This window comes from Sciurus carolinensis, chromosome 12 (genome assembly GCF_902686445.1).
Source record: "Sciurus carolinensis chromosome 12, mSciCar1.2, whole genome shotgun sequence".
In the NCBI taxonomy this organism is placed as follows: domain Eukaryota; kingdom Metazoa; phylum Chordata; class Mammalia; order Rodentia; family Sciuridae; genus Sciurus; species Sciurus carolinensis.
This window is the reverse complement of record NC_062224.1, coordinates 71,681,790-71,697,178: the sequence shown is the minus strand read 5'-3', so window position 1 is coordinate 71,697,178 and position 15,389 is coordinate 71,681,790. Positions and strand designations below refer to the sequence as shown.

The window sequence follows — 15,389 nt, the reverse complement described above, 5'->3', positions numbered from 1 at the left end:
CCTCTTAGAACAAAGTTAAACAATTTTTATGGAGGAAATAGCAAATGATAAGAAAAAGAGAAACTGTCATTTATTTCCTATTTTGAAGATTACACAAAATCTTGTGATCCAAAGTCTTAGATGGTTTTATTTGTATCTCTATTATGCCTCTTTTGGACCCTAAAGCACTAATGGAAAAGAAGAGGGAACTCTCACTTTTAAAAATAAAACTTTAGGATGGGCTGGGATTAGCAGAGCTCTTGCTTGGCATACATGAGGCACTGGGTTTGATCCTCAGCACCACATAAAAATAAATAAAAAGGTATTTAAAAAAAAATTCTGCTAAGTAAAGATAACCTGGGCACAATTTCCAAAAAAAAATACAAAAACTTAAGGAGTCCACAAAATTGCTACTAGGACTGTTACCTTTAACTTTTGCTCATTTTCTACATAAAGTAACTTTCAGAATATAAAGTCCTCAGTAATCTAAATACAATCAGGATGTTTAATTTAACAACGGCTCTTGGGGAAATATTTATTCCTCCTAATGCCTTTGGAAATCATACCTCCTGAGTCCTTGTATGCCTGTGTATTCTAGGACAACTGGAGCAATACAGGAATACGTATCTCAAGAAGTGCTGGTTTGCAACATTTTAGAGATCTGCCATATAAAATATGTTCCATTATGCTTTTTCTTTTCAGTTTCAAAAATTTATGGAAATAAAAAATGGAAATAATCTAAAGTTTATAGAGTTTTGAAGAGCTACCGATGAAATTGATTGTTTTATTGTGGAATTCCTTTTACTCTAGAGCCCTTGTACATGTTAATGACCCATCCATCACATATAATTAGTGAAACTCTGTTGGAATCTGAATTTCAATTTATTATTTACTATTATACTTATTTTAAATGATTTGACTTGATTTTAGTTCCCCAAAATATTTTAGTTCAGATTGAAATGTTTAAGGAAAATAAAAGATATCAACAAGAAGAACACTAAAGACCACTTTAAGAAATTTATTTTCTTTTTTTTTTCAAACATTTTGCTTTATCACATTTCATATTCTAGTTTTGAAAGTCATCAAACCAGGAGCATCTGGCTGCAATTAAAAAATATGGATCCAGTTAAAAGTAGCAGGAACATTCTTCATTAGACACAAATATTACTATGTTTCTGAGGTTGATGAATTTGGCTGAATGAAGGTGTAGGCAATATAACAATTTATATTTATCAAGTGCTTTACAGATAATAATGAGCAATGTAGCATTTGGTCCACTAAGATGGGCACAAGCTTTAGAATGATATATACCCAGTGTCTTTCATCATCTAGGAAACCTCAAGCAAGTCCACTTAGCCTCCTGGTACACAGTTTTGTCATCTGTGAAATGGAACTATTATGAGGAATAGGTGTAATTTCACAGGGTCTTCCTCAAGAAATTTTAATTTCCTTTCCTTCTCCTTCTTGGAACTTTAAGTGACATTTTATTAATTGAACTCTATTTTAAATACACAAGAGTAAAAGCCATAATATATGGTAAATTATTTCTTTTATTTCATTTTCAAATCTGAAGGTTAGTTTTGCTGGGTATAGGATTCTTGGTTGGCAACCATGTTCTTTCAGAGCTTGAAATATGTTGTTCTAGGCCTTTCTAGCTTTTAGAGTCTGGGCTGAGAAATCTGCTGATATCTGTATTGGTTTCCCCCTATATGCAATCTGATGCTTTTCTCTCACAGCCTTCAAAATTCTATCTTTATTTTGTATGTTAGGCATTTTCATTACAATATGTCTTGGTGTGGATCTGTTGTGATTTTGCGCATTTGGTGTTCTGTAAGCCTCTTGTGATTGACTTCCATTTCATTCTTCAGGTTTGGGAAATTTTCTGATATTATTTCATTGAATAAGTTGTTTATTCCTTTGGTTTGTATCTCTGTGCCTTCCTCAATCCCAATAATTCTTAAATTTGGTCTTTTCATGATGTCCCATAGTTCTTGGAGGTTCTGTTCATGATTTCTTACCATCTTCTCTGTTTTGTCAACTTTATTTTCAATATTCCACATTTTGTCTTCATTGTCTGAGGTTCTGTCTTCCAAGTGGTCTAGTCTATTGGTGATGCTTTCCATTGAGTTTTTTATTTGGTTTATTGTTTCCTTCATTTCAAGGATTTCCATTTGTTTTTGTTTTTTTTTTTTTTTTTGAGAATCTCTTTGTTGAAATGATCTTTTGCTTCCTGCAGTTGCTCTTTCAACTGCTTATTGGTGTGATCATACATGGCCTGCATTTACTCTCATATCTCATTCTTTGCTTCATGAATCATCTTAATCATCTATAATCTGAAGTCTTTTTCTGACATTTCTTCTACCATACTATAACTGGATTCTATTAATATAGAATCTAGATTTGTTTGGATCATTTTCTTCCCTTGTTTTTTCATATATCTTCCCCTCTAGCAGTGCAGATCTGGGGTATTGCAGTTTCCCCCCTATAAGCTTATAGTGAAACTATAGGTTTCTAAAACCTTTTCTTTAAGGGGGAGATCAATATTAGCAGTGCCCAGTTCAGACAGTATGCAACCTGAAACTAAATAGCCCCTACGAGGATGTTAACAATATTGTCATAATAAGCAGAATGAATTCAGTTATTATCTTCAGTATAACAAACAGATTTGCAATAAGGTCTACAGTTTCTAAAGAAGGACGAAAAGGATGTGAAGGGGTATAAGATGTAGCTGTTAATGGGATAAGAAAAGAATATATAAATGTTCTAGATCATAGAAAGAGCGATAGTGTAATCAAAAGAAGTTGATTGTTAGCATGGGAAAAGGGAGAAAAAGACTGAGGGAACAGGTAAACAAAGGATAAGAGAGCGAGAAAAGTAAAAGAAATAAAAACTTAAAATTTTTCAATAAGGAGAAAAAAGAAAATCTACGCTATAACAGTCATATAGTATTCAAACCTCCCAGTCTTCAGTAACCTGATGTATGAGAAAACCTGACAATGAGCTTCCAGTCTCCAGCAGGTGTCTCAGGATGAGATTTGCCCCACCTAAAGATGGGAGCTACAACTTCCAGGATTATCCAATATGGCCACTCTGGCTTCCAAATGTGTTGGCAGATGGGGAACTGCAGCTCAGGGTGTGGGCATGGTCAGCTGGAGGTCCTGGAGGTAGGGTGTGGTCGGTCTGGTTGTGGGATCCTGGAGGCAAGGTGCAGCCAGTATGTCTGGGGGTCCTGGTGGCAGGGAGCAGTCAGCCCATATGAGGACCCCAGAGGCAGGGAGTGATCAGTCTGGCTGAGGGATCCTGGAGACAGGGCTCAGTCAGTCTGCCAGGGGTCCTACAAGTCCTGGCTGTTATCTCAAAATGGCGGCAGCCACGTGTAGTCAAACCTGCAGGCGCTGTGACAGTGAACTTCCAGGCAACAGCAGGCAGCTGGTGCTCCACTGGCGGTCTGTGGTCAGTCTGCTGGCTGCTGTTGGACGATATGTAGGTGAACCTCGGGCAGTGGGTGATGGGTAGGTGAAAGGCAGGCGATGGACGGGCAAGCAGCAGGCAAATGGCAGATGGTAGGCGCCAGACAGAGAGCAGTCTGCGCTCAAAAAGTAGTCGATATGCTGGCAGACTGCAGGTGATGGCAGTAGACAAATGTAATAAACTGCAGGGGATCTATAAGCAGCAGAAACTACCTCACTAAGAAACAGATATCCTCTGCTTGAAACCCGAGTTATGGAGTGGCAAGGTACGCCTCCCTCTAGTCTGCCATCTTGGGTCTCCCAAGAAATTTCAAAGTACTATAACTTTAATGACTTCTTTCTCCATGTTGCTATGGATCCATATAATAAAAAATTTAATCCACAAAAATTAGTATAACTAGCAACATTGACTTCTCAGTTTGTTTTTACTTCTTGTGCATAAAATATAAAATATATGAAAAAATTATTGACTTATTGATTTATTACAAGTGGCTAAATAAATAACATATATTCATCTCAACCTCGTAAACTATAATCCTATTTTCCTGTTTATAGTACTATGAAATAAACATAAATGTTTAGAATAATGACCTCCAAGATTTGATAGAAACATATAGGTAGATTTTTTAGTAAAAAGATACTGAAAGTTTCATATGAAACTGGATATTATGTTACCTTTTGTAAATTCAGAATGAATAACACATAGTCTTATTCACACAAAGACAGGTACTTCAAAATGTCAACCTAAGAGAAGGGAAAAAGCGGTCATTTAGATAATCTCAAGCTTTTACCTGATGATGTTTTCTATCACAATGCCAAATAATATTTCTTCTCTTCTCCTTCTACTTCTAGTACCAATATCACTCTGAAATGTTTAGATAGATTTGTACAGAAAGGACATATAAAGTGAAGAAACAAAATATTAAAGAAAAGAAATGGTAAATGTGATAATTATCCAAAATTTTCTGATAGAAATATTTTGTTGTGATTTTAATAATTCTATATATGAAACTATATTTTCATATACTATAAATATATACTTTCACATATATAGTTTTGACATGATAATTCAGTAATACCTTGAATGAAAACTTGTGCTGTATTACTACTCTTTACTATATTTTTAAGGTCCCTATCTGTAAAAACTTAGTAAAACCACTTTTTTCTGTTTATTGTATAGTGTTCTGAAATGTTTGAGTCATCTGATACATAAAAGTAGAATTGAGAATATCTTAAATCCTACTTCTATGCTCTCACATGCATTTGAGCATTAACAATAGGTGGGTTATTATCAATGAATTTGTTTTCTATCTTTATTTTAATTTTGGGCCTGAATACATTCTTTTCTCCCTTTCTGTGGTGTTACAATTATTATACATTTTTAGGAATAAAAATAAACCCAATGGAGAAAAATCTTTCCTATGAGCAGATGGCTTTTGATATCTCAAGGTTTTTCCATTTGTTTTAGTGCTTAAAATAAACATTATTTATAAGACCACTTACATTTTGATGTTACTTAATGAGGAATATGCATCATTGATTTGACTAGCTTAAGAGGTCATTTAGAACTTGCCCGTTAACAAGCTGTAATCTGCTGAGCACACAATGACTTTGTTTAAAATTATCTATTCACAGCTGATCAATGACAATAATTGTTTTATCCAATCACTTCTGAAAGTTGCTAATTACTTTGAAGGACATGAATACTAGCCATTTTTCCTAATTTTTTTTTTAGAAATTATAACCCATTCACCTTAAAATTAAGAAAAAAAATTAATAAAATTTATCTTGCCTCTTGATAGTACTTTAAAAAATATTCAGCTTATTCAGTAGTACTGAAATAGCAATAGAAAATTTAGCAAAATTCAGGATGTCATATTTGCCTATAATAGGAAGTATAGTATATAGTACAATCTCATCTATGTTATGTATTTTAAAATCATCTAAATATTGCTTAAATTGGGCATTCTTTAATAAAAGTGGAACTAAAGAACATGCACACTCTTTTTCTCTTTATACAGTATATTTATAAGATATTAGTGAAAAAGCATGGACTTCAGAGTAAGACAGATCTGGGTTTGTATCCTGACTCTGCCATTTACTCTTACTGGTTATATGACCTTGAGCAAATTACTTAACCTCAGTTTCTTCATTTTTAATGTGGAGATCATGCCCTATTCACAAAGATGTTGTAAGAGTTAAACAGCATAATACCTGGCATTTGGAAGGAGCTCAATAAATTTTAGATCCTTCATTTCCCTGATGGCAGCTTCTTTACCTACTCAGATGATCAGTTGCTTCCAGCTCTTCTTACCCACTCATCTTGGACAAAACCATTTAAAGATTGATTGATTATACTTTAGTCTGAATGAGTTTTAATTTGTTACCTTAACCATCACTTACTATTATGCCCTTTCATACCTAATTGTGAATGGATTTGTCTTGGAAGGGAATTTTTAGTAGCCTTTGGGTAGATGTCTGGGATATTAGATTATTAGAAGGCTGCAGTCTCTCTGGGTGTAGATGGGACTACTTTCAGTTGCTGCTGGATTTGAAGAGGGAAGAAGTCGGTGCCACTGGCTTTTTTTTTCCCCCTTTGGTACAGGAAATTCTTATTTTAGCACAAAATTTTCAACCAATTTCAGTCAATTACAGACCTGTTTTCTCAGAAATGAACATACCTGCTAATCTAATATTACCTGATCATAGACACAATTATCACTCCTCTCAATACTCCAGCATGCACCTTTGATGTTTTCTGGCACCCTTAATCTTGTTTTATTTATAATTCAGTGACATCTTCTTGTCTTGGGCAGTCTCTTCCTGAGTACTGTTTGATAACACAATAGTTTTCCTTGTGCAACCCAAGTCACTAATATTGCTGAGGATAATTTTCTACCAGTATACATGTTTACGTGTTCTATTTTATAATCATAGTATTACTACATATGTGGTAAAAGCATGCTGAAACACTTGAAGTCATCCAACCAGTGCTGTGACCTTGTGCCATTATTTAACCTCTGTAAGCATCCATTTCCTCTTCTATAAAATGAGGTTAATAATAACCCCCACTTCAGATTGATGCTGTAAGATTAAATGAGATGATCCAGGAAAATACTCACTTATGTGCATGTATACTTTATATATCCATATTTCTATTAATTATTCTATTTCATTAGAAAGTGCTTCTTGTCAATTCCTCTTCTTTGCCAGTCATAATATGATTTTGATCAATTAGGGAGAGTTTCTATATTGAGTACTATATGATTTTAGAAAAATTGGTATCTAATACAGATTTGATTTCTAAAGAAAGATAATTTGAAAAGTTATTCATATAACTTTGTTACATTGCATTGCTATATTATTTAGTTAAGTTTCTAGAATTGGTGTATCTGGTTTAATTGTACTCACAAGTTGTTTTGTGTATCTTCAGTTATTTTATCCATTCTCATACTGAGAGGTTGACTAAAATGCTACTTTAAAATTTCTGCATTTAGTATATCAGATTGTATAATAATTGTAAAAATTTTCCTTTTTAAAGAATGTATCTTTAAAAACAAAGAATCAGGATTGAAGTAAAATATTTTTCCTATTTTCCTTTCTAGATTCAGCATTCCACTTATAAATATTTTACCTACATTTCTTTTAGCTACAAAGAAAGAGTAGGCTTTGGGAATAAAACCCAATGGACTAGGACCTTGTCTCTCTTTTATTCCTTCCCATTTAAAATAACAAATATGTTTAGAGAACACAGGTATTGTCTCACTCTAGCAAACTGTGCTAAATTGGAAGGACTTCATACACTGCAGGAGACTCATTTAGAACATGTGAATCACTGATATAGACATACAATTAAACACATGGAAAATTTTAGGGAATGAAGTTAAATTTTTATGGAAGGCAGAGTTAATGTTTCTTAATATTTGCTTGCTTTTGTTTTTCTACTCCATTAAAGAAGTTTAAAGTTTCCCCCACAAAATTAACATTATACATTATCATTTTTGTTTTAAGTTGTCCTAATAAAGGTTGTATTACCAAATATAGAACTTATGGAGATTGAGTCTCATGATTGCTGGGTTTTTATATGACATCTAGGAGCCCATTTAAGTACATTATCTTACACTTCTGACTCTCTTCTCATCTTAAAAAAGACACATTATATTTTCTGGTAAAACTTAAACTACTTGAATTGCAGTAGAAGATATAAAAAAGAGATAATTTTTAGTTTTAATTGATTGAAATTGTATTTTACTTCCTTCCCTATGCTGGATTACAATGACTAAGAGAACGGATTCTCTAAAGACTTAATTTGATTACTTGATCTGTCACTGATAGTTATATAATTATAGGAAAATTATGTAAACTTTTTGGTGGCATTTTCTCATCTATAAATAATGTGAGAAGGAGTGTTCTGAAGTCTAAAACTATAAGAAAAACCCTTAGAATAGTGCCTGGCACATAAGAATGCAATAATGTTAACTGATGTGGTTATTGTTAAAGATGTATTAAAATGCCTTGATTAAGATACAAGACACCATTTTATTTAAAGATTTTGGTACCACTGAATTTTTAACAACTCATTAAAATTTTTATTTTATTTTTAATGAGACCAAATTTAGTCTTCAAGTCAATTGTTAATGGTGGGGGGAAAAATTCCATTTGCCTGATGTGTAGAAATGGTAGGAATGTGTAGGTCAACTTTTAAAACTTTTAATAACTAATTTTACAGATTAATAGTTTGTGAAATAATTATAACTATTTTTAAATAAATTGTAATAGCTATAATTATTTTTATCTTTCAAATATTTTATAATAATTCTGCAAGTACAATTCTGCAACTTATATACTGTTATATTAGTGGAAAAGTCTAAGGCTTTGTTTAATATGAATTTTCAGAAGTAATTACATTGGTTTGGAAAAATTTAGTGTTTTCAATACAAATTTTAAATGACATATTTTATCTTTTATTTACACCTATAGATTCAGAGACGATGGCGAGGCTATAAGATTCGGAAGTACTGCTTTAATTATTATTATTTGAAAGAGTACCTCAGAGCTATTTCAGAGACCAATGATGCAATTAGGTAAGTAGTATGAACATTAATCTACTAGTGAAAATTTTGGAAAGATTTTTCAATAGAAATTGGTCATTACTTGTACTTAACAGAAGTTCTTTCTTAAAATTAGATTATTTATGCATGTTATTTCTTGGTCCTATGCAAAATATTTCAGTTTCTGTAAAATTATTACATAGGAAGGTAAATTTTATCTGTACAGTGATATACAGATGAAGTGTTAAATGTGCTAAGCTCCATATATTTGAGAAGCATGTTCAATAGCAAGAACTTACCTCTCAAAAAAGAAAATATTATGGAACATATTAAAAAGGCTATCTTACTATCAGTTTTTATTTTTTAAACAGCAGGAAGTTAGTACCTGGATACAGACTATAGGGTGTTTTCTGTAGATTTATGTAAAGACATTGCAATACTATTCAGTCAGCTGTTCCAAAGCCATATGTGTTGAATTTTCATATTACTGTACTTTAAAAATATAACTTTTTTTCCTTTAGTGGTATGTTCCATTCTAATGACGTAAAGTGACCATATACTTATAATAGATTTACATTAAAATTAAATCATAATTATTAGTAATTGGCATTTATACAGTGGCTTTTACTCTCAAAAATGTTTCTGCATACATTATGTTTCTTAAAGTTCTTTAAAATAGAAATTACAAACAATTGGCAATAATGTGTTTAAAAAAGTTCTGTCTGAAATCCTAAAGTAATATGTATCAGAAGATATATCTGAAAACTAAATTCTCAACTTTTAAATTTCTTGTGTGTATTGTAATGGGTCTGGTCTTTATAAATTAACAATAGAAAATTCATTAAGTTGATTTCTTTAGAAATAGCAATATAGGTTTTGGACGGCTTCAATACAGATTTAGTCAATGAAGGTAGGAAAACTCACAACACATGAACCACAGGAGATTGATATTTAATTTCTTCTTGAGAAATCTAAAGGTTTAAAGACTGGCTAAGTTTCTGTGAATGGCTAACTTAAGCTTTTTCCTCAAAAGAGGTAGCAGAGTATGAGAGAGAGAAATATGAGCCGACTTGGGGATTAATAGGAGGCAAGAGAGGATTATAAGACACACAACTGAAGAAGGTGCTCACTGTTAGGCTCTTACAAGTGCCAGCCCTGTACTTCAACAACCCTGAGTGTAAGCATGTCCTTAAAATTCACATTTCAGGGCTCTTACTTGCTTCACCCTAATTCAAACCTTAAATGGGAGAAGGTCCTCAAGGAGGTGGACAATTAGTAATGTAGTTTTGGAAAGGCTTACATCTTCTCTTTGACATGTATTTCCATTAATCTTTGTTTTCATTCATATTGCAGTAGAAATAATTCTAGACACTAGTGTATCAGTGATGACAATTTGTTTTATAGTGGTATTTTTATTACATTACAAAGTTATTATTTTATTTCTACTTCTTGGAGTTTTTTAGACTAATGGAAGTTGAATTTAACAAATGATTCTCCATTATCCATTGGAATATTATTTTTCACTTACTGATATTCATAGAGGTATGATCCTCAGCATTGCAAACAGAAAAGTATATTTTGGTAATAGATATATTATTATTAAATCATCTGTGTATTCTATAAATATATCCAACTGGGCCATTATTAAATTATTCTTTAGATTTATCACTTGATTATATTATTATTTTATGTAGGATACTTACATCCACTTTTGTAAGCATAATTGGTTAAAATTTTTTTGTGTCATAATAGGTCTTGACACCAGGTTTTGGCTATATGTATTAGATGAACTGAATAAATTACATGGCATGGTCTTACTCTTCTTTAGAAGTTTAAAAGAAATAAATCATAAAACTCTTGTGTACCTAAAGCCTTTTGGAGAAGATATAGCTTTAACATTTCCCAACCTCCATTCACAGTTTTGTAACTCCATTAGAAATTATTTTATTTATTTGTAGATAATTATTTAGTTTATTGACTATATTATTTATATTATAATTTAAAAACATACTGTTATTAATAATATTGTAACTAAAATGTGTATTTTGTTATTATATTTCATTTCTTATTTTAATTTTTATTATTTAAATTTGTTTCTTCTCAAAATTATCAGACTTACCTATTTTATTCTTATTTTTCAAAGAACCACCTCTCACATTTTGTCTTTTTACTTATTTTTATTTCCTATGTATCTTGCTTTCATCTTTTAAAAACTATTTCTCAAATAATACATGAGTATTGTATAAAAACTAAAAATACAGATGACATAAAATAAACAAAAAGTCATCTATAATTCTGTCACTCAAAAATAGACTCTATTAACATTTTGGTGTCTATTTTCCCAGACCTCTGCCACTTAGTATGACTTTGGACAAATTCTATTTCCCTTTTTCTTAAGAGTCTCCTCTTCCAGAAAGAGAGGAAAATAGAATTATACATGAGCTTATTATGAGCTAAATGGATTAATATTTCTGAAGCACTTAAACAGTACCTGGTATTTTATAAGCACGTACTAAATGTTATGTTATAATTTTATTCTTATACTTACACATTTAATTATAAAAGAGACTTAATACAATCCACTGTTGTTGCTCTGTTATCTCTCAATTTGCAAACTATTATAAAATTTTCACGTTATTATTTATAACATTGTTCAAAATATCTTTTTAGAAAATAAGTTCCTTTTTGGAGATGTGGAAATTCCCTTGTTTCGCTATTACAAACATTGCATTATTTTCTTACTATTGCTTAATGTGGAATTTCTTTTAGTTCTTGTTTTATAAATGTTTATTGATTTTTAGCTTAAAGTATTTAAGTTACTGCTTGTTTCTATGTGTATATTGTCCACAGTCTATATATTTTGATATATAATTTTCTCATTTCTTATTTGCATTTTTATTCTTAATTTGGAATTCACTTTTCAATCTTTAGCTTTTGGGCTTTTACTTGTAGTTTAACCATTAAACAAATGTATTTCTAGGCTTATTACATTATAGTCAGAAAATATATTTGGTACAAATATTACTTTAGAGAATTATTGAGGTTTTGGCCTTATATATTTAATTTTACTTTACATGTTCTTGAAAGGCAAATAAGTGGATTTTGGTTTTTCATCAACAACAAAAACTTTTACCTTCATCATTATATCTATGCTTTTTCAAACTTATCTTGCTAAATTTTTCTGTATCCTTTTATATTTAAACTATGATTTGCTTATGTGAACTCCTTAAACTTTGTATGTATGTGACTCATGACCCCTCTCTGTTCCTGGGCTTCAACTTTATTAGAAATGAAACTTGCCACTTTTTATTCTAGGTGCCCTTACCCTATCCACTATTTGTCACATAAATTGTTAAGCCCTCCACCAAATCACTTACTCTTTGAATACGGGATTCTGTAATGTGTTGCCTGGACACTCTCTCTCTCTCTTTCTTTTTTGGTGCCACGGATTTAACCCAGGGGCACTTAACCACTGGGCCACATCCACATCCCCAGACCTTTTTTTATATTTTATTTAGAGAAAGGGTCTAACTGAGTTGCTAAGTGCCTTGCTAAGTTTCTGAGACTGGCTTTGAACTGGAGATCCTCCTGCCTCAGCTTCCCAAGCTGCTAGAATTAAGGACGTACACCACAATGCCCAGCAACCTGAACTCTTAAAAGAATATTTTAAGTTTTCTTTCTTCCCAGTTTTTGTCACTCTTCAAAAGATTGTTAAAGAGATATTCATCAAGTTATTTTTTCTGCTTCAAATTCATTAAACTCTCCCTATTGACTTTATAATAAAGTTGATATTCCTTAGACTATCATATAGACCTTCCAGTTTCACTTCTCTATGCTCACCATACAGAACATCTTGTCAAAATAAAAGGCATCACTTTTTCTAGATTTCTGAGCCTTTGCACATTCATTCTCTCTACTCCTTATCTGCCGTATAAGTCCCTCATCATCCTTTATATTGTTGTTTGAAGATTGTTAATAGAGTTAGAATACTCCTTATCTGAGTGCCCAAAGACTTTCAGGCAAAGCTGTAGAAACCACCTACCCTGTGGTTTTGTACTGACTTACTGTTTGCCTTTGCCTTTGTAGTGTGAAATCAATGAGGGAAAAGGGGACACTCTGACTTAATTATCTATGAAACCTCAGTGCCTAGCACAAGTCCAAGATAATATATGCTGACTAAATGCTAACTAAATGAAAGAATGAATGACAGAGGTAGTGAAATGACCTTGTATTTTTATCAGGTATCTTCAATTTTGAGAATATTGGGGCATTTTGTCTCTTTATAATTTGTGATTTTATACAGTAAGTATTCACTTAACAACTACTATATGGACCAGGTGCTAGATTCAATGTTGGGGATACATAATTTATATGAGACACTCAGGCTATTCTTTATGGAACTTACAGTTTATGAAGAGGATATCATAAAAATAATAAAAACCTAAAATGTTCATATGTGTTTTTGTATACCAGAAAGTATACTGAATTCTTAGAATTGTTACAGGTATGTGTCACACAATGTATTAGAAATCTCTTGACTTTCTGAAGTTACCCTATACTCTAACATTCAAAATAAATATAATTTAATCCTCCAATCGAAATCCGATGAATCTCTCCTTTCAATATATTCTGGTTCTTCTGTAGCTTTTCTGTTTCTCTTGATGGTATGTTTTCTTGAATTCTCATTTTCACTCTGTATTTAACTCAGTTCCTGAATTTACCTTTTGCCCCCACCCGACCTTCTGCTCCTCACCACGTCTGATGCTTTTCAATCCCTGCACCATCAATAGAAGGCTGCTATTGATTTTTCACTGGTAATGGTGAGGAGGAGGAAAATGCAAGTGGTGGTTTAAAAGCATAATATAATGTAGATTATTCCTAACATTTTCTCCACCATGGATCATTTTCCTATAGTTTTGTTTGCTCTGTAAGACGCTGCTTATTACTAATTTTACAATTTTTCTTTCTTGCTTTCTTTTTCTTTTTGTCTCTCTGACCCTTTTCCTTGTTCTTCTCTATCATTTTCCCCCCGAATTTCTTGTAGTGTCAGGTCTCCACTCCATCCCCCTCACCCTGATATTCTCAAATGACTTTAAAAAACTTTAAAGTTCCAGTTTATGCTCTCATGTCAAGTAACTTAACTTTGTTTTTCTTTTATACTTTGATGCCTCCCTGACTTCATTTTTATTAATTAGAAAGTCCCTCTAAGTGTTTTCCCAAACCAAATAGACTACTCCAGTGATGCATAATGCCAGTCTTCTAGAATGTAAAAAAAAACTTATAGTTTATTTAAACTCTCTCTCCCTTTCTTTCTCTCTCAGTGCCCAATATAAAAAATGTCTTTCTCTTCCCTTATCCCTTATGCCCTCATTTCCCTCACATGAAGCAAATGTTTTTTTCCAGTTTAACATGTGACATTTCTAGAAATAATCTATATGAGCATTTGTGTGTGTATATATATGTGTGTGTGTTTATATATATGTGCAAATATATATATTCAATTTTAAGAAAATAAAATTATACCATAACTATTATTTTCCAACTTGATTTTTTCACTTATAAATATCAATTTGAATATTATTCCATACTTAAGGAACTTTCTTCTATTTTAATTGCTTCCTAGGATTCCATTGTGTGAATAAAACATAACTTTGCTTCAGTCAGTTGTCTGGATAAGTTTTTTTTTTTTGCTATCACAAAGATAGAGCTACAGTAAATATCTTTGTATGTATCATGATTTTCTAGTAGCCTTTGCTCTCCCATATAAATATTATAGTATCAGCTTATCAGCCTATCAAATTCTTCCAAAACTTCCATAAGGAATATTTTTGGAAGGAATTAAAGTTTGACGCATTGTCCAGTCATTAGAAATGTATTCAAACAATATTTATTTATTTATAATATTTATTTATTTATTTATCTAGGTGCTGGGGATTGAACCCAGGACCTCATGTATGTTGGACAAGCACTTTACCACTTAGCTACACCCCCAAATCTCTTTTTGAAGAACTTTATTTTGAAACAGGGTCTTCATAAATTGCCCACGCTGGTTTTGAATTTGGCAGTTTTCCTGCTTCAATCTCTCAAATAATAGGGATTATATGAGTGTGTCACCATGCTTAGCACTCTGAAGAATATGATTGAAATTTCAGTAATTAAGTAGATTAGTTTGAGAAGAAATGACATCTGTACTATATTGAGTTTGTGGATTAAACACGTTTCTCATTTAGACCTCTTTCAAGTCTTTAATGTCTTTGAGTAAAGTTTTAAAATATTCTTTTATTAGCTACTAAATTGATTTCTCTAGTAACCTTATTTTTTTGTTTGTAAGTAAATAACTTTTAAAAACTTACATTTAAGAATGATACTATATAGAAATGTTAGTATTTCTATCAATATTATATCTAGCCACACTGCTAAAATCTTAAAGATTTTTTAATAATCTATTGATTTGGGGGCTCTCTATATAAATTTTATACCATTTTAAAATAATTATAGTTCTGTATGATTTATGCTAACCTTATTTTCTTTTAAAACTTACTCATTGATTAGGACCTCCTGTACACTGTTGACTAGAAATGGTAATAGCATCTTGGTGGTCTTGATTTTAAAGAGAAAGATTTTTGGTAGTTTCTCAGATTAAGAAAGTTTCCAAAATTCACTAAGTATTTTTTTAACTTCCTTGAGTGAACTTGGAATATTTTCTAAAGTTTTCCTGTATGTTTGTGATTATCATATTATTGTCCTCCTTAGTATGCAGAATTTTGTATTATATTTACAACTTAAGCTATTGATCATGTTACTTATATAATAATTAAGAGAGATGGGGAATCTTTCACTATATATTGGTCAGAATTGCAAATTTGTCCCTTTTGTTCTACCAGTTTTT

At 31.7% G+C, this 15,389-nt stretch overlaps 1 protein-coding gene across 1 annotated transcript in view; it reads left to right on the top strand.

The window, feature by feature from the left end:
• Positions 1 to 15,389, top strand: part of Spata17 (spermatogenesis associated 17) — a 175,602-nt gene that overhangs the window by 41,706 nt on the left and 118,507 nt on the right. The window contains exon 5 of the mRNA XM_047519967.1: positions 8,430 to 8,533. Coding sequence (XP_047375923.1) covers positions 8,430 to 8,533 — 104 coding nt within the window. The remainder of the gene's footprint in view (positions 1 to 8,429; positions 8,534 to 15,389) is intronic.